This window comes from Bufo bufo, chromosome 3, assembly GCF_905171765.1.
Source record: "Bufo bufo chromosome 3, aBufBuf1.1, whole genome shotgun sequence".
NCBI lineage: Eukaryota > Metazoa > Chordata > Amphibia > Anura > Bufonidae > Bufo > Bufo bufo.
The window spans coordinates 299,951,757-299,971,321 of NC_053391.1; the positions used below are offsets into that span (position 1 = coordinate 299,951,757).

Consider the following 19,565-nt stretch of genomic DNA (forward strand, 5'->3'; position numbering starts at 1 on the left):
AATATTTCTTATATTTCTTGGGACACAAGCAAGACAATAGGTACAATCGCTGCGTCTAGAAGTCAGACACTAATTAAAAAGTTTTAGCGCCCCCCCACCAACTATACCTTTCCTACAGGGACTAAGCTAAAACAGTTTTAGCTTACTGTCTGTAGGAGGCAGATACATCTGGTTTGCAGGTCTGCTATCATTTTTCCTGGGTGGCTTCCATTTACAAGTGGCAGCATGCTGAAGTGACTGGGCTGGATGGGGGACACAAGATGTTAGAGGGGTAGATGCCTCCCCCTTCCCCTTTGCCTGTTAGGGAAACTATGGTGGAAGAAGTTGGAGTTAACCTTCCATAGCCCCCCCCCTGCACCATCTCCACACTGCTTTTTACCTGCCTCTAGTCCACCTGGATGCTTCAGCCACATTCCATTCTCTCACTGCTCTCCACCATGCTGGAGCTGGGTATTCAGGGCCCCTGACTATACACCCTGGATTCCTTGCTGGCTAGGCCCAAACTCAGGAGGTGGGGCATAGAGTATCTCTTCTACCTGCTCCGGCCGCCTTGCCACTGCCTGGCTCTTCTCTTGCTCCTGGTGACTCCACATCTGCACTCTCTCTTGGCATCAGCATCTCTCCAACTTATCTTACCTCTCTGCTGCAGACCAGGTATGATCTGCCCTAGTCAGCCTAAGTCTTCTCTGCTTTTCCTGAGTGTGTTAGCTTTTGGGTCACTATTAGGTTAAAGACATGGAAGCCTCTTCCGAAGAAGGGTTATTGTTTCAGTGCTCATCAATATCCGAAATACTTCCCAGATCAAACATTTTGATTTCTACCTTACCAAACAGTGGAATTTTTCTGACAGACATTTCTCCAAGCCTAAGGGTATGGAGCCACTTTATCCACTTCAGGAGGATTTAATCAAAAAGTGATCCTCTTTTCCCATTGCAGATCCTCCAGTATCCCATCTTGCTAAGCATACAACCTACCACACCAGCCTCAATGTCTTTTTCGGATCAGTAATATAGGAAGCTGAACTTGTTAAAGAGTCTTTCTTCTGCCAGAGAAGCAATTGATCCTTCAGTAGAAGATTCACTCCATCCTATGGCCGCTCATGACTCCAATTAGTGCACGAGAGTCCTTTTTCTTAAAGTCTCAGCCATTGAGATGGATGCCTATGCTCAATTTCACACCTGCCATAGCTAATCACCTCCTAAGCATCAACCATATATATAGGGCAGTAGAATACATAGTTCACCTCCTTACAACATTCATATATACATCATTCATGTACAGGGCAGTATATTACATAGCTCATCTCCTTACATACATCCTCCAAGGGAGTATCTCCATAATATGTAGTCCATATCAGGGCTGAGGCCTGCCTATGTCAACTCAGGGGTCCCAAAGTGAATGGGAGTCCATCGTACGCTGAGGCTGCAGGGGGTAGGGGGTAGAGCCAGAAGCGCAGCAGAGTGTCGGCTGAGGCCTGCCTATGTCAACTCAGGGGTCCCAAATCGTATGGGAGTCCATCGTACGCTGAGGCTGCAGGGGGTAGGGGGGAGAGCTAGAAGCGCAGCAGAGTGTCTAATGTGCTGACATGAGCACTCCTTCCTGCACAAGGCAATATTAATGGCCCACACACAGGCATGCCGCGCCACTGTGCCTCACATTTAAAGAGCGGACTGGCCGGCCCCCAGCTTGCCAGTACAGGCCTGCCTATAATCCGGCCTTGCGCATGTGCCCACAGTGAGGGCGCTGCATGCCCCCTCTGGCACGTGTAACATAGGTTCGCCACCACTGCTCTAGGCTTCTCCAACTATCCCCCCTTTGAGCCTTTTCAAGATGCTTGTGTTTGTTTCCTTTCCTACAAGGCAGATATTTTTGCTGGCGGCGCTTTCCTATAAATCCTCCTTCGTCAAGCTTTATGACGATAAAGGCCATCCTTCTCTATTTTTTCCCCACCCTTGGAATTACTTTTGAAAGTCTCTTGGTCTTGTCTGTGTCCTCCAATGACATCTACCTAAATGTTTTGTTTTTACATCTCTGTCTTTCCCAGTTTGGGCTATTCTGTTCAGGTAAGGAAGCGCTCTCACAAGCTCCTTTGATAATACTGGACTGCTGGCACACATGAGCATGGGGTGTAGACACGGGCACATAAAACTCTTCAATCCCAAATACATATCTGATTCTGGCATGAAATGCATTGAATGTTTTATTACATTATAATACACAAAAGCGACTGTAAAATAAATAAGCTGCTAGTTCAAAATGTACATACTTTATAACATGAGAAAACAAACAGGAAACAATTCATATTTTCAATACCTTATCTGAGCAGATATCATCAGTGAACAATTTGGTGCAGGACTCTGGAGCCTAATGTCCAAAGGATAGAAAATTATTTCACCAAAGTGACATATTGAAATGGAAACGACAAAAATAAGACAGTTTGCTGAAGCTAAGCAAGTAACAAATAAACTGAATGCAGTAGGCACCGGAAATCTATTTTACATCATTACGAAGAGGCATTGGGGGAAGAAGCAGGCAAAAAACATTAAAAGGGAATAGCTGCTTTATAGTGACATTTTCTTACAGGTTTATTTGTCCTATTACTTTACCCTTAGCTCTGTGCCACCCATGGTTGGGATATGTAAACACCTGAGAGTGGCAGTCTCCTGGTCCACAGGATGCAAGATGGCAGCAGTCATGTGATTTACACTCATGATCGCATACTTTGCTTTCCCTTGCTGCCTGTATCCGCACATGCACTAGACACATTATGTTACCATTCCACATTTGCACACAAATAGATGCTGCAAAGGAGAGCCAAGGAAGGAGTCCTGTGAGTAAATTATATGACTGCTGCCATCTTACGCCCTATGGATGCGGAGAATGCCGCTCGTCTATAGGGTCTATGTAAAGAAAAAAATGTGATGCTTACCAATAAACTAGATCTAGACTGAAACAAGTTGTAGGGGTACAGGATACGCTCGTAATGGCCCCGAATATGAGACCCAATAGCTTTTCCGGTTGAAAAGCCCATGTTTACAGCAATCTTAGTCCATTTTCTCTCTCTGCAGACCAAATCAAAACCGCCTTCTTCAGCCACCAACTGTAATGAAAAGAAAATACAAGAAGCCTTGAACAAAAAAAAAAGACTGCTGCTCCTCAAATATGTAAACTGCCACCCTCCAGAAGGCAAGTCTTGCTGATCCTAGCCAATTCATGCCATGTATTTTCTCACCTTGTTTAGAAGAAATAAATCCAGTATTTTCCGTTCAACATGAGGTATTTTCAGAGTACATCCCTGCAGTTCCCAAAACTTGGCAATCTGATCCAAGAAATTCAACTTCACCCTGGTTTGTGCCTGAGGGTAACAACACACTAATAAGATCACTATTGTCTTTTGACTTAAAGGAAAGGTGTCATCAGAAAAGGACCTATTGTTAAATTCCTGTTTTTATGTTGAACATATTTTTTAATAATTTTTAATGTTATTTTTAATTTTCCATGTCACTGTCCTGCAGTTTTCGCGCTGGCCCTTCTTGGGTCTGTACTTTTGACCGCAGTTATATATTATTCTAAACCTGCCTGTAGTGATATCACCTGTGTATAGATAAGACAGGATCCAGCAATCCCAATAGGCGATTGGTACAGTTCATCTATTCCTTCCTTGTACAATGACCTCTGCACAGGTCACACACTATGCCCGGAAAACTCTCCCATAAAAGTCTATAGTGGCCCATCTTGAACATTGTGTCTCTGGCCCACTGGGCTGCCGTAAAGCAATTTTTCTTAGGGCTCTTTCACACTTGCGTTGTCCGGATCCGGCGTGCACTCCACTTGCCGGAATTACACTCCGGATCCGGAAAAACGCAAGTGAACTGAAAGCATTTGAAGACGGAACCGTCTTCAAAATGCTTTCAGTGTTACTATGGCAGCCAGGACGCTATTAAAGTCCTGGTTGCCATAGTAGGAGCGGGGGAGCAGTATACTTACAGTTCGTGCGGCTCCCGGGGCGCTCCAGAATGACGTCAGAGCGCCCCATGCGCATGGATGACGTGTCCAATGCGATCACATGATCCATGCGCTTGGGGCGCCCTGACGTCACTCTGGAGCGCCCCGGGAGCCGCACGGACGGTAAGTATGCTGCTCCCCCGCTCCCCACTACACTTTACCATGGCAAACAGGACTTTAGCGTCCCGGCAGCCATGGTAACCATTCAGAAAAAGCTAAATGTCGGCTCCGGCAATGCGCCGAAATGACATTTAGCTTAAGGCCGGATCCGGATCAATGCCTTTCAATGGGCATTAATTCCGGATTCGGCCTTGCAGCAAGTGTTCCGGATTTTTGGCCGGAGCAAAAAGCGCAGCATGCTGCGGTATTTTCTCCGGCCAAAAAAACGTTCCGTTCTGGAACTGAAGACATCCTGATGCATCCTGAACGGATTTCTCTCCATTCAGAATGCATGGGGATAATCCTGATCAGGATTCTTCCGGCATAGAGCCCCGACGACGGAACTCTATGCCGGAAGAAAAGAACGCAGGTGTGAAAGAGCCCTTAATGCTGTTTTAACGCGGTTAAGAACAGCTCAGGCAAGATGGCAACCCCCATAATCACATTCAGGAAATAAATAAATCTGTAATCAGAAAATAAAATCAGATTACCGTAGATAAAAAGGATGTGTGTTGCTATCTGGTTTTAACTGGCAGATAAAAATTTTGGTGACACATTTCCTTCAAAGGGCTTTTTGAGTTCTAGATATGGAAGACTTCGCTTTAGGATAGGTGGGGGTAAGACAGCTTATCCTAGCAATATACCATAACCTGTAATGTGCGGAATAGTCCTTTAAATAGAATGGATAATAATGGAATGGAGTGATTACACCAATGTGAGATTATAATTAAATAGCCAACCACATTACCTCAAGTTCATTAAGTCTTTGGATACGTGGGGTGAAGTGAAGTTTATCAACATCACAAGCAAATGGAGGTTGCCAGTCCTGCAAAAAACACAAGTGATAAAGAACATTAAATCTAGTTCATTCTTTTACTGTATCTTTCCCCAAACAAGAAATTGATTTCCTGCAATCTGTACATAAACCAATCCACCCGCAGTCTCAAACCCAACCCACTGCTGGAACAATGTCACAGTTTTTGAGCTACGAGTAAGGACTACACGTGCGAAACACGTCAGCTGGAGTTTTATTCATTGCAGCGCTGGATTACTCTATTCTTCTGCCCAACCTACGGCCTGCGGGCCACATCCGGCCCCGCGAAGCAGTGTCATGCGGCCCGCGCAATGACCAGAGGCGGAGCTTGCGCACAGTGGAAGAGGAAGGAGAACAAGCCACACACCTGGGCGGCTGCTGTGGCGCAGTGCTGAATCTCCATTCTAAACATCAAGGTAACTCAGGAAACGAATGTAAGTGTAACAAGTTCCCGTTGCCCAGTAGTTGTTTGTAACGGCAACTGCTATGTTTGGATGTGTGCGCTGCTACATGCGGAGGAAGGAAGGGCTGACCACCTTACTGCTTAATGGCGGGCACAGGCGACAGTGGTCTGTGTGTGAGCAATGTGGTTTCAGGAGGGCTGCCCCCTGTGAGTGTTGCTGGTACCTTAGTGAGGAGAGTTGGTTTATATCCTGAAGGGCCAGTGGTGTCCATGTGGCAGCAGGTTCAGCAGTACATGCCTTTGAGGGGTAAGAAGGGAACCCCTCCTTGTTGCTTGGGAAGGCCAGGACTAGGGCTGCACGATATGGGAATTTTGTGCGATTGCGATTAGGGCCCTAAAAATTGCGATAACGATGTGCGATGCAATATTTTAAGGGAATTGTGCTAGAGGTCTATTTGCTTGGATTTTCCCATATGAGCCGCTGACGCGGCTGGGTATGACATAGTTATGGGGGATCTGTGGAGGACGCTGTGTTGTGGGGGATCTATGGAGGACGCTGTGTTGTGGGGGGATCTGTGGAGGACGCTGTGTTTTGTGGGGGATCTGTGGAGGACGCTGTTTTGTGGGGGATCTGTGGAGGACGCTGTTTTGTGGGGGATCTGTGGAGGACGCTGTTATATGGGGGATCTGTGGAGGACGCTGTTATATGGGGGATCTGTGGAGGACGCTGTTATATGGGGGATCTGTGGAGGACGCTGTTATATGGGGGATCTGTGGAGGACGCTGTTATATGGGGGATCTGTGGAGGACGCTGTTATATGGGGGATCTGTGGAGGACGCTGTTATATGGGGGATCTGTGGAGGACGCTGTTATATGGGGGATCTGTGGAGGACGCTGTTATATGGGGGATCTGTGGAGGACGCTGTTATATGGGGGATCTGTGGAGGACGCTGTTATATGGGGGATCTGTGGAGGACGCTGTTATATGGGGGATCTGTGGAGGACGCTGTTATATGGGGGATCTGTGGAGGACGCTGTTATATGGGGGATCTGTGGAGGACGCTGTTATATGGGGGATCTGTGGAGGACGCTGTTATATGGGGGATCTGTGGAGGACGCTGTTATATGGGGGATCTGTGGAGGACGCTGTTATATGGGGGATCTGTGGAGGACGCTGTTATATGGGGGATCTGTGGAGGACGCTGTTATATGGGGGATCTGTGGAGGACGCTGTTATATGGGGGATCTGTGGAGGACGCTGTTATATGGGGGATCTGTGGAGGACAGTGTTATATCGGGTATCTGTGGAGGACGCTGTTATATGGGGGATCTGTGGAGGACAGTGTTATATCGGGTATCTGTGGAGGACGCTGTTATGGGGGATCTGTGGAGGACACTTATGGGGACCTGTGGATGGCACTGTTATGGGGGATGTGTGCTATGACACATAGGGCCATGAGGGGGGGGCAGCATAAGACATAGCATCTTATGCTGGTCCCCCTCATGGCCCTATGTGTCCTAAACTGCACACATAACTGGCTTTGTGTTAAGTATTTTACTAGTGTGTGAAACAATCTCTCTCCTATTGATAACATGGCCGCCTCTGTTACTCACTGTCACTATGAATGCACTGCAGCGAGCGGCAGCTAGCGGGTCACTTAGTAACGCTCCTCCCACTTCAGGAAGCAGGAGCGTTACTAAGTGACGTCAGTCACGCGCCGGCCGGCCCGCTAGCTGCCGTTAGCTGCAGTGCATTGCATTCATCGTGACAGTGAGTACAGAGGCTGGACCTGTTATCAAAAGGAGAGAGAGAGATTGTTTCACACACTAGTAAAATACTTTACACGCAAAGCCAGTTATGTGTGCGGGGCCCCTTCATATATAATCGCGGCATTTTCGGGTCGGCCAAATCGCCATTTCGCATTTGCCGATTATCGCGATTCGATTATTTTTTCGATTTATCGTGCAGCCCTAGCCAGGACATGAGTGGTGTTCCTTGTTCTTGGTTGGAATTGTGACACTGGTAGCGGTGGTCTGCGCTGTGGCTGGCAGTAGAGAGAGTGGCCCCTTTACAGTAATAAAGCCCACATGGGCCCCCTTTGACAGGGGTAATGCCCACATGGGCCCCCTTTGACAGGGGTAATGCCCACATGGGCCCCCTTTGACAGGGGTAATGCCCACATGGGCCCCCTTTGACAGGGGTAATGCCCACAGTGTTTAAAATTCTTTCTGGCAAAGCTACGTGTTTCTAGCCCGCAAAATTTATATCATGTCTAGTGCGGCCCTCAGACGAAAAATGGTTGGGCACCACTGTTCTAGAAGATATTCTATACCTGAGGTCCGGGGAAGGATTTGTGCGGCCATACATTGGCCAAGGACTCTATTCACACCATCTGTCTTCGGGTGAGCTGCGCTTATTTTTCTTTTGCTCACAGCTTTTGTTAGACACGACCACAGCTTATTATTCTAAACTACTAACTTAGAGCTATGTCATATGACCGCGGATGGTCCAGGAAACACAGTCCTTGCGTAAGCCACATCTCCCGGACCGTTCATGGACCCCCTGACCAGAACTGACTGCAGGTCTACTGTACTGACATAGATGATCCACGTACGGTCCTGGAGATGCGGTGGACTGTGTTTCCGGACCATTTGTGGTCATATGAATCAGCCCTATCTGCTGAAAGCAGAATGAAAAAAGGGGTGGTCCATCAGCCTTGTCCTTTCTAACATATGCCAGGGTCCAGAGGTATCATTCACTACAGAACAGAAGAGCTGATGCCTTGCACACTCCCCTGACGATTTACAGTCTGGATTGCGAGCAATAAATGAGTAAACATGACCACAATCACCTGACCAGTCATCACATTTCCTAAGGCCTCTTTCACACAAGAGATACAGAACTTGTTTTTCCCTAGACATTTTTTTCCTTCAATTTGTATCCACGCAAAAAAAAAAAAAATTTACATTTGCAGAAAACACGCAAACCGTTTTTGATGCATTTTTCACGTATGTGAAGAAAAACTGAAGAACACCCAACATCTAGCAAACATCAGTTAAAAAATTGCATCCAAAATGCCTTCAGTTTTCCCTGCAGTGCCATTCATTTCTATGGGCTAGGGCTGCGTGAAAAACGCACGTTACAGAACATGCTGCGATTTCTCCTGAACGAGAAGATATTCCGTGAAAAGCAATGCTCAAGTGCTTCCATCCATTGAAATGAAGCGGTCAGGATTCAGGATGCTGTATGCAGAGTTGGGCGATATAAAAAATATTCAGACGATAACTATATTAGGAAATGTATCGCAATAACGATATATATCGCGATAACGATATGTGTCACGATAAATACCCATTTAAAAGGGAAAAAAACCACAAGGAGACGTTATACTGTGTGTGGGGGGGGGGGGCAGCCACAGGGAGAGGTTATACTGTGGGGGGGGCAGCCACAGGGAGAGGTTATACTGTGTGGGGGGGGGGGCAGCCACAGGGAGAGGTTATACTGTGTGGGGGGGGGGGCAGCCACAGGGAGAGGTTATACTGTGTGGGGGGGGGGGCAGCCACAGGGAGAGGTTATACTGTGTGGGGGGGGGGGCAGCCACAGGGAGAGGTTATACTGTGTGGGGGGGGGGGCAGCCACAGGGAGAGGTTATACTGTGTGGGGGGGGGGGGCAGCCACAGGGAGAGGTTATACTGTGTGGGGGGGGGGGGGGCAGCCACAGGGAGGGGTTATACTGTGTGGGGGGGGGGGGGGCAGCCACAGGGAGAGGTTATACTGTGTGGGGGGGGGGGGGGCAGCCACAGGGAGAGGTTATACTGTGTGGGGGGGGGGGGCAGCCACAGGGAGAGGTTATACTGTGTGGGGGGGGGGGCAGCCACAGGGAGAGGTTATACTGTGTGGGGGGGGGGGGCAGCCACAGGGAGAGGTTATACTGTGTGGGGGGGGGCAGCCACAGGGAGAGGTTATACTGTGTGGGGGGGGGGGGCAGCCACAGGGAGAGGTTATACTGTGTGGGGGGGGGGGGCAGCCACAGGGAGAGGTTATACTGTGTGGGGGGGGGGGGGCAGCCACAGGGAGAGGTTATACTGTGTGGGGGGGGGGGGCAGCCACAGGGAGAGGTTATACTGTGTGGGGGGGGGGCAGCCACAGGGAGAGGTTATACTGTGTGGGGGGGGGGCAGCCACAGGGAGAGGTTATACTGTGTGGGGGGGGGGGCAGCCACAGGGAGAGGTTATACTGTGTGGGGGGGGGGGCAGCCACAGGGAGAGGTTATACTGTGTGGGGGGGGGGGGGCAGCCACAGGGAGAGGTTATACTGTGGGGGGGGGGGGGGCAGCCACAGGGAGAGGTTATACTGTGTGGGGGGGGGGGCAGCCACAGGGAGAGGTTATACTGTGTGGGGGGGGGGGCAGCCACAGGGAGAGGTTATACTGTGTGTGGGGGGGCAGCCACAGGGAGAGGTTATACTGTGGGGGGGGCAGCCACAGGGAGGGGTTATACTGTGTGGGGGGGGGGGGGGCAGCCACAGGAAGAGGTTATACTGTGTGGGGGGGGGCAGCCACAGGGAGAGGTTATACTGTGTGGGGGGGGCAGCCACAGGGAGAGGTTATACTGTGTGGGGGATGCCACAGGGAAAGGTTATACTGTGTTGGGGGGGCAGCCACAGGGAGAGGTTATACTGTGTGGGGGGGCAGCCACAGGGAAAGGTTATACTGTGTTGGGGGGGCAGCCACAGGGAGAGGTTATACTGTGTGGGGGGGCAGCCACAGGGAGAGGTTATACTGTGTGGGGGAAGGCAGCCACAGGGAGAGGTTATACTGTGTGGGGGAAGGCAGCCACAGGGAGAGGTTATACTGTGTGGGGGAAGGCAGCCACAGGGAGAGGTTATACTGTGTGGGGGAAGGCAGCCACAGGGAGAGGTTATACTGTGTGGGGGAAGGCAGCCACAGGGAGAGGTTATACTGTGTGGGGGAAGGCAGCCACAGGGAGAGGTTATACTGTGTGGGGGAAGGCAGCCACAGGGAGAGGTTATACTGTGTGGGGGAAGGCAGCCACAGGGAGAGGTTATACTGTGTGGGGGAAGGCAGCCACAGGGAGAGGTTATACTGTGTGGGGGAAGGCAGCCACAGGGAGAGGTTATACTGTGTGGGGGAAGGCAGCCACAGGGAGACGTTATATTGTGTGGGGGGGCAGCCACAGGGAGACGTTATACTGTATAGGGGGATGCCACAAGGATACGTTATACTGTATAGGGGCAGCCACAAGGAGACGTTATTGGGTGCACAAGGTGACATACTGTATAGGGGTACAAGGAAACATTATACTGAGGGGGGCCAGAACTTGTTCATATAGTAATGTAATGTTGCTCATTTATGGAGGACTCATTATTCCCTAAGGCCTGCTATTATAGATCAGTGTGAAGACTGCAGCTTGCAGGCAGGCAGGAAGGACCAGGCCACAGAAGACAGACAGACATAGCGCCTTTATGTAGGACACCCGGGCTGGTTCTATTCTATGTTCTCTCACTCCTTGCAGGCCAAACTCTGTGTGTGGGAGTTGGAGAGACTTTTCCGCCTGGCTGTTGTGCTTGCCTTGCTGTTATCCGATTCAGACGTTGGTGGGCGGAGACATGAATATGGGGAGCTAGGAGGAGCCGTGGCGGCAGCTGCGGGCAGTAATGTGGTTGGGAGTACTGTTATGCAGGATGCAGGGGCGAACACAGATTTAGAAGCTGTCAGCGCACATGTGACTGCTTCTATGCCATCACAACATACAGCGGTTATTAGGAAACAGCGATATCGCCACCAGGCTACTAATCCACCAGTGAGAAAAAAGAAAAGTTGTTTTTTAAATCAGTACTAAAACAAAAAAACTATACATAAGTGGTATTGCTGTAATCGTCCTGACAAATGAAAACAACAGGTCAGTTTTACAGCATAGTGAATGCTGTAAAAAAAAAAAAAAAACATTTTTTTTTTTTTAACAATTTCAACCCATTTCTACTTTTTTTTTTTCAGCTCCCCACTACACAATATGCAATAAAAGTCCCCATACGGCTACATGAACAGAAAAATGAAAAAAAATAAAAAGCTATGGCTCCAAGAAGGCAGGGAGTAAAAAACAAAACAAAAATTATATTGCTCTGTCAGCAAGGGGTTAAAATCTGCAGCATGTCAATTGTTTCTGCGATTGCACTCCTTATGTAGAGTGGTTTCCCGTATAGACTCCAATGGGGTTGTTAAAGTGAAAATCCGTGCCCAAACTGCCCTAAATAGTGCGGATTTGTTTGCTTTTTTTGGTGCGGTCTTGGTTCAGATTTCTTGTGGATTTTCTGCACACAAATCTGCACCACGTGCAGATAGCAGAAGCATTCCCAATAATTGCCTGATGAGATGAGTATTGTTGGTGCCATCAGAAGGACAGAAGCACCAGATGAACAAACCCATAATCCCTGATAATAAAGTCTGAATATCGGTCCATGAAAAAGGACCTTTACTTACACTCCCTGCAGACTGTGCAGCTGAACAGTGGTCATGCATTAGGCCGAAATGCGGGAAATTTGTGGCATTTTTATGCACTTTAGATGAGGACCTGTAACCTCCCCTGAAATGTCTGTTTTAGGCTTTCACATGAGCGAGTTTTCTGTCTGGATGCAATACGTGTAGCGAACGCAGAGCACCCATTTCAATGGGTCTGTGCACATGGGCGTCGTTCTTCATGCCGCATCCTTGCGCTCAGGGAAAACTGAAGCATGTTTTATATTGTTAATTTTTCATGCAGCCCTAGCTCCATAGAAGTGAATGGGGCTTGTGTGAAAAACAGAAGACATCCTGATGCAATGTATTTTTTACTAATAGATAGATTGGATGGTACCGTATTTTTGGCCCTATAAGACGCACTTTTATCCCCCCCAAAGTGGGGGAAATATGCGTCTTATGGGGTGAATACTAATGAGCGCTTCCATTATAGAAGCGCTCATTAGTACAGGAGGACCGGGAAGCGGTGAAGGCTCTGTACTCACCGCTTCCTGGTCCTCAGCAGTCAGCTGCGTAGTGGCTGCGCACAGCGTGAAGGCGCTCTGTGACCTCACGCTGTGCGTGCCGGTTCACAGCACAACCAACAGCAAGAGGAAGAAGATCGTGGGCGGAGAGGAGCGGCGGCATCCAGGAGCAGGAGAAGTAAGTGGTTTATTTATTTTGTGATCTGAGGCTGGGGGCTGATCACATATGGCTGCGGGCTGATATGAGGCATGGGGGTCTCATCTGAGGTCTGATTGGGGATCCTCTTTATATTGGGCTCGAATCTGAGGTCTGATTGGGGGTGATTCACATTGGGGTCTGAGCTGAGATCTTATTAACATTGGGGATCTGATAGGGGCTGTGAGCTGAGGTCTCATTAATATTGGGGGCCTGATTGTCCTCTAAAACCTAGGTGCGTCTTATGGGCCAGTGTGTCTTATAGGGCGAAAAATATGGTACATTGTTGTTCTTCACGCGCGCGAAAAAAGCCTGCAATCCGGATACAATCCTGATGGAAAAAAACACACTCTGAATTCTCAACTTGTAAGCCATCATTTTTTCCCTGAACAGATCCTGACACAATCCGTTTTGCTAGTGTGAAAGAGGTCTTACCATCTACCTGCAATCCTCATTTAATAATTCTGGAGAACCTATTCTTACGACTATGTTGGGTCATTTCTTTATTATTCCTGCTAGAAGTAACAAATTAATCACTAGCAGTTTGTAGTGAAGGAAGAGATAGGTGTTACAAGTTGGGGGGAGTGTCCTTGAATATTCAGACACCAATTGGATAAAGTGCTGGGAAACATCCTCAAGTGGTAACACCCATCTGGAGCTCTATAGCATACTACTGGTACTTCATTCATTACTTCTAGCAGGAATAATAAAAGGATGGAAATAGATGCTCAAGAATATTTATTACATGGGGGATGCAAGTAGTTGCTAAAACATACATGTCAGGAGCCATGGTAGGTCCTCTAACTAAGGCCCCTTTCACACGGGCGAGATTTCTGCGCGGGAGCAATGCGTGAGGTGAACGCATTGCACCTACACTGAATCCGGACCTATTCACTCCAATGGGGCTGTGCACATGAGCGGTGATTTTCACGCATCACTTCTGCGTTGCGTGAAAAATCGCAGGAAGCTCTATATTGTGCGTTTTTCATTGTGCATAGAAGTGAATGGAGCTGCGTGAAAATCGCAAGCATCCGCAAGTGGTTGCTAAAATGACAGTCTATTCCCTGTATTACTTTCCCTTATAACATGGTTATAAGGGAAAATAATAGCATTCTTTAATACAGAATGCTAAGTAGAAGGTCAATTGAGGGTTAAAAAATTTAACTCGCCTCCTCCTCTTGATCGCGTAGTTGCCGATCTCTTCTTACTTCTTTAATCATGAGCTGCCAGCTAAAGGACCTGTGGTGACGTCACATCACATGGTCTATCACCGTGGTGATGGACCATGTGATTAGCTCAGTGACGTCACCACAGGTCCTTTGACAGGTCCTGAAGAAAGAACAGGAAACCGGCAGCTACGCGATCAATTGGAGGAGGCGAGTTAATTTTATTTATTTATTTAACCCTCAATTGATCTTGTACTAAGCATTCTGTACTAAAGAATGCTATTATTTTCCCTTATAACCATGTTATAAGGGAAAATAATTACATCTACACAACACCGAACCCAAACCTGAACTTCAGTAAAGAAGTTCGGGTCTGGGTACCACATTCAGTTTTTTTATCACGTGCGTGCAAAACGCATTGCGCCCGCACGATAAAAACGGAACGCAATCGCAGTCAAAACTGACTGCAATTGCGTACCTACTCACGCGGGTTTTCCGCAATGCACCCGGGACTCATCCGGAGCCAAAACGTGACGCCCGTGTGAACCTAGCCTTAGCAAGCCAAACAAGAAGTGGCTTCCCCCCCCCCCCGAAGTACTCTGGAATATATTCATCACATATACATGCACTGTTCTAATGATATTTTCTTATGATAAAATAACAAGGTATATGGATAAAAAAAAAAAAAAAACATGCACAAACTATATTAAAGGCACACAAAGGTCACTTATCAGTTATTTATGCAGCTGTTGTGTGACAACGGTCTACAGTGAAATTAGAGGGGCTGACTACTTTCTTGCTCCTGTTGATGGTGTATATAAGAGGACTTTACCGCACTTAGGGCTCATGCACACAACCGTATTTTCTTTCTGTGTTCTGCATTACGGAAAAGGATAGGACTGTTCTATCAGGGTCCAGCAGTACCGTGCCGCAAAATATGGAATGCACACAGTCAGACGTCATGTATATTTTCTGAGGATCCGTGTTTTGCGGACCGCAAAATACATACGGTCGTGTGCATGAACCTTTGCTATTCTGCTTCTTGTTCTATATTTCATAAGGTATACTCCTTGTTGGTAAAGTCTTTTGTGCAGTCTACGCAGAGGTTAGGTCCATAAAATGGCTGCTGACGGAGGGTCACATGACCAGACTCCACTCAAATACAATGTGCCTGTCATCTACACTTGCACTGTTTGGAGGTTACTGCAAGCGCAGAGTGTTCGAATGGACGAGGCTGAGTGATGTGTCTGGCCACATGACCCTCCATCAGTGGCCATCTTATGGACAAGACCTTTATGCGGACAGCAAAGAAGAAACAGACATGGCTTATGACATGTAGCAAACAGCACATAACAAAGACTATAATAGTGACATGTACTTACATACACATTGGTCAAGAGCAACCAAAAAGTGGCCAACCCCATCTGTCATTTGAATGTCACTTTCGTGTTGCAATCCAAGTCTGACAAAAGACCTGTAAACTGCAATACATGTGCACTTTAACACTATGTAAATTAGGGCAGTTTTAGGGCTCTTTTTACACGAGCGGATGCCGTGCGAGTAATCTGCTGCGTGAAATACTGCCAAGCCCAGTTCCGGACAGCAGAGACACGGAGCACTAACATGACTGATAACGCTCTGTGATCTTTTTACTACAAAATCACAGTGAGATAAAGTTGTCACTGTGATTTTGTAGTAAAAAGATCAGAGAGAGGCACGGAGCGTTATCAGTCATGTTACTGCTCCGTGTCTCTGCTGTCCAGAGTGCGGCTTGGCTGTCTTTCACGCAGCAGATTACCCGCACGGCATCCGCTCATGTGAAAGAGCCCTTAGGAAATTGACATATTTAGGGCTCATGCACACAACCGTATGTATTTTACAGTACGCAAAAAACGGATCTGCCAAAAATACATGCGTGTGCATTGCGTATTTTGCAGAACAGAACTGCTGGCCCCCAATAGAACAGTCGTGTCCTTGTCCGTAATGTGGACAATAAGAGGACATGTTCTATTTTTTTTTGCGGAATGGACATCAGGAAACGGAATGCACACGGAGTAACTTTGGTGGTTCCGCATACAGTCTGCAAAAAAACTGAACGGACAAGGAAAGAAAATACGTACGTGTGCATGAGCCCTAACGCCAACTAATGATTAGAAATGTAAGACCACACTGTAACTTCAATGTTGTGTCCCAGTGAAAGTCCCTGGCATCGGCAATGTAAACCGAGGGCTGGCATTCCTCACGTCCATAGGACACAAGTTGACAGCGGTTTGGGGGCTTGTCTTTATGACCACTTCCTTGGGCACAGGTGCTGAACAGTAACTGCAGGATTCCAGTCCATGCGCTAAACCTGTCCAGTTATCAGGACTGTCCAAGGAAGTGGTCAATAGGATAAGTCACATGATCGGAACGGTAAATGCCAGACGGCTGTTTATATGACTGATACATGGGCAGCCGGTGGTCTTCAATTTATAGCTGTACGAGACCAATATTGCTGTTTATAGCCTCTTTTAGAAATGTACGCACTCCTTTAATGGTTTTCCCACTTATTGGTGGGGAATGCAACCACTTGGAACCCCTAAATCCCTAGAACGACTAGAGACTGGTGCGTATGGAAGAATTAACGAGCAAGTGTTTGGCTTCTTCTACATCAGTCTATGGGACATACAGAAATGGGCAAATACAAACAAACCTAGCTATGAAATAAACTAGAGATAAAAGGCTTACAAATTGCTGAACCAACAATTCAGATGTAAGATTATATAGGTAGAAGAAGGCATTATGTGAAGGTTGTCACTTTGTCTGCATCCTTTTACACACTTTACTACAATACCTACTAGTTTTGGTGTAGAATTTCTACACTGCACTAAAATGCTAGGTAAAAGCTAAAGAGGAAAGGGTAGACGGGCTGTGGTGACAAAGTGCACACATGTGAAATGAAGATGGTGGTGGCAGACAATACAGGGAACTTTTCATGCAGCATCTCTGCTGCTTCCAGCTTGTGTGTAAAATGGTGGACGCTGCTGAATGAGAAAGATGGAGGAGAGTCAGTCAGAAAACATGGAGGGCCTAGAACTAGAAGCAAGCCAAGCTCTGAGCCCTCACATTCACTACTAAAAGACTACAATGGCAACATGGAGCTGCAGTAATCCTGTGCTGAGGGTGCACTTCTGTCTGTGCTCACACACAAAGCCCCAAAGTCCAGCATAACCTGCTCTGCAATCCTGCCACAGGCCCATATTATATGCCCTTGATAATGCCCCAAAAATCACAGAGGAAGCCTGCCATGTACACACAAACACAGCAGAGAGGAGAAAAATCCACGTGTCCTCAATTAAAATACTCTACGTGCCATCAACATACACACACTAACATATTATATATATATATATATATATATATATATATATATATATATATTCATAGGGGATTATGAACCCAACTACTGTCACATAATTCATCTTCGCTATCAAACTAGAAAGGCAGGAACAAAATGTGTGTGGAATAAACCCCCACACAAGATGGAGTGCCTTGTAGGACAGGACAAGGTATAAGGTGACATTTCCTTGCCAGGTATTGGTTGAGGTTGTAGAAGTTTTAAAGATGGCCAACCAGCAGGGTGTGATCTTGCTCAATCCTTGTATAATGGGATTAGCAGACAGGAGACAGGGGGAAGAAAACAATGACCAGAGAAGAAGAACCACCACCAGAAACCAGAATAAAGCACAAAAGAGATGGGGGCAAGGTGAAGGCACTGCCCCATGGCCTCATGGTAGGCTATCCAGGCAGAACATGTGCCCATCTAATGTAGTTGACTACAAGGAGGAGGACCTCCATGTCAGTTGTCTTCTTCAGCTCCAGCAACAGGAGAACCTGCCCCAAGATAGCCAGACTCCTTCCATGGCAGCTGGACAATGGCTGCTGGATGAGCACATGAAATGGCCACTGCTGCAGTGTGTCACTGCCATCTCCTGCCTCACTGGGCCACCATTTTGCCCGTTTGGGTCCCACTTGGACAAGGGGTCCGGTTTGGGGGAACTTTCCTCAGGAATCTAGCACATACAGGCAGTGGGCTGCGGTGTCATGTTATCATACGGTACACCCCCTCACAGAACACACAAAGGATTGGGGTCTCGGGCGCCATATTGAATACTTCCTGTAGTGCCCCCCAGCTGGCTCTAACCCCAGAGAAGTAAACGGGTCAGGTAGAAATCCAGTCAGACTTCCGGGAGTTAACACCTCAGCGTGCACTAAGGGGCTGCCGGAGCCCGGCTCCAGGGGCTCGTCACAAGCAGCACCCCAAAATATACACAGCCAAAGTAATCTGGGGGCGTCCATTTCCTCAGCTCTTCAGACCATGACAACATCTTTTCTCCCCCAACGCTCCTTAGGGGGTCTCCAAGCTGCTTGTGTGACCTCTCCGGACCCCCATACTCACCGGCGGCGGCCGGACCTTACAGATGCCCGTGCGCTCCGCGATCGGACGGATCTTGTTGATATAGGCATAGGGGTCAGCAAACTCCTCTCTGGTGGGCTCGAACACCGGGCACTCCGGCGGGGGCACGAACTCCATCTCGCCGGGCAGCAGACCCGGTCAGGGAAGCGGTCGCCGACCACAGTCTGCACACAAGCCCCTGGTAACACCGGGAGTGCAGTCCACGAGGGAGGCGGGGCGACGCGCACCAACCGACAGAACGAGAGGCCGCAGACTGCACAGCCAAGGTAGAGGTGCACGTCCGCGGTGTAGGGGTGGCAGAAGACAAGTAGTTCCAGCGTGTACTCGGATCAATGGGCACTGGTCAGGTACACTGCCACCCGGCCATGCCCGATTGTTTCATTAATAAAAGTGGCACTCGCACACCCCAGTACCAGCTTTATTCTAAATTCAGTAGCTGAATGCCGTCATCTGCGGCGACAAGGGAAGTTAGTCCCTGGTTGGCTGTGTGTAAACATTTCTTTCAGAAGGCGCCTATACACGGCGCACTGAGTAGTCCCCGGGCTCGGCACACGACTGGAATTCTCCGCAGTGTTAGTGAGTAGGGTCAGTAGTCACTAATTCTAATGGGGCCATACCCCTCCTCCACTGGGTCTGCCCAGCACAAGTGACAGATCTGTACCACCGCCACCAACTAGCTTCCAACTGTGGGATCTACTCCTTATGTTTACATGGGCGGATGGATTTGTACACAGCTGACTGCCACACCATCGCCGGGACTTATTTTTTTAAAGAGCCTTATTCTGGCCGTGGATTGGTTGAGGGCGCTGGAGACGTCAGGCTGGGATAGAGGCGTCTCTCACTAGCTGCATCTGGGAGTTCATTGTCTACATTGAGCTTGTCAGCTAGTCACGTGGTATCGGGGAGGCGTGGCGCTCCGGCCTGGACTGGGCGGGTCAGAGTGCCTCCTTCTATTATGTGCAGGAGAGCACTGGAGGCAATGCTGACAGTACTGCTATGGCTTTACGGCCCTATTGCTGTGCTATGGATAAACAGCAACTGGGACTGAAAATGGCTACCAAAATTAGGGGGCAGTCACAATGGTGCCAGGATTGGAAGCACCATGCATTTAGCTATTAGTACATTCACATGTGCAGGTGTTTTTAGGCCGTTTATGAAGCCAAAGCCATAAATAGATCCTAAACTGGGAACATATACACTCACCTAAAGAATTATTAGGAACACCTGTTCTATTTCTCATGAATGCAATTATCTAGTCAACCAATCACATGGCAGTTTCTTCAATGCATTTAGGGGTGTGATCCTGGTCAAGACAATCTCCTGAACTCCAAACTGAATGTCAGAATGGGAAAGAAAGGTGATTTA

General features: G+C 48.1%; 1 protein-coding gene across 1 annotated transcript in view; it reads right to left on the minus strand.

The window, feature by feature from the left end:
- KDM5B (lysine demethylase 5B) overlaps positions 1–18,498 on the minus strand; it is a 101,652-nt gene extending 83,154 nt beyond the window's left edge. Inside the window, exons 1-5 of the mRNA XM_040424197.1 lie at positions 18,183–18,498; positions 4,913–4,990; positions 3,233–3,355; positions 2,930–3,100; positions 2,314–2,364 (exon numbers count right to left, since the gene is read on the minus strand). Of these exons, the coding sequence (XP_040280131.1) occupies positions 2,314–2,364; positions 2,930–3,100; positions 3,233–3,355; positions 4,913–4,990; positions 18,183–18,317 (558 nt within the window). The 5' untranslated portion in view covers positions 18,318–18,498. The remainder of the gene's footprint in view (positions 1–2,313; positions 2,365–2,929; positions 3,101–3,232; positions 3,356–4,912; positions 4,991–18,182) is intronic.
- Between the last annotated feature and the right edge of the window lie 1,067 nt (positions 18,499–19,565).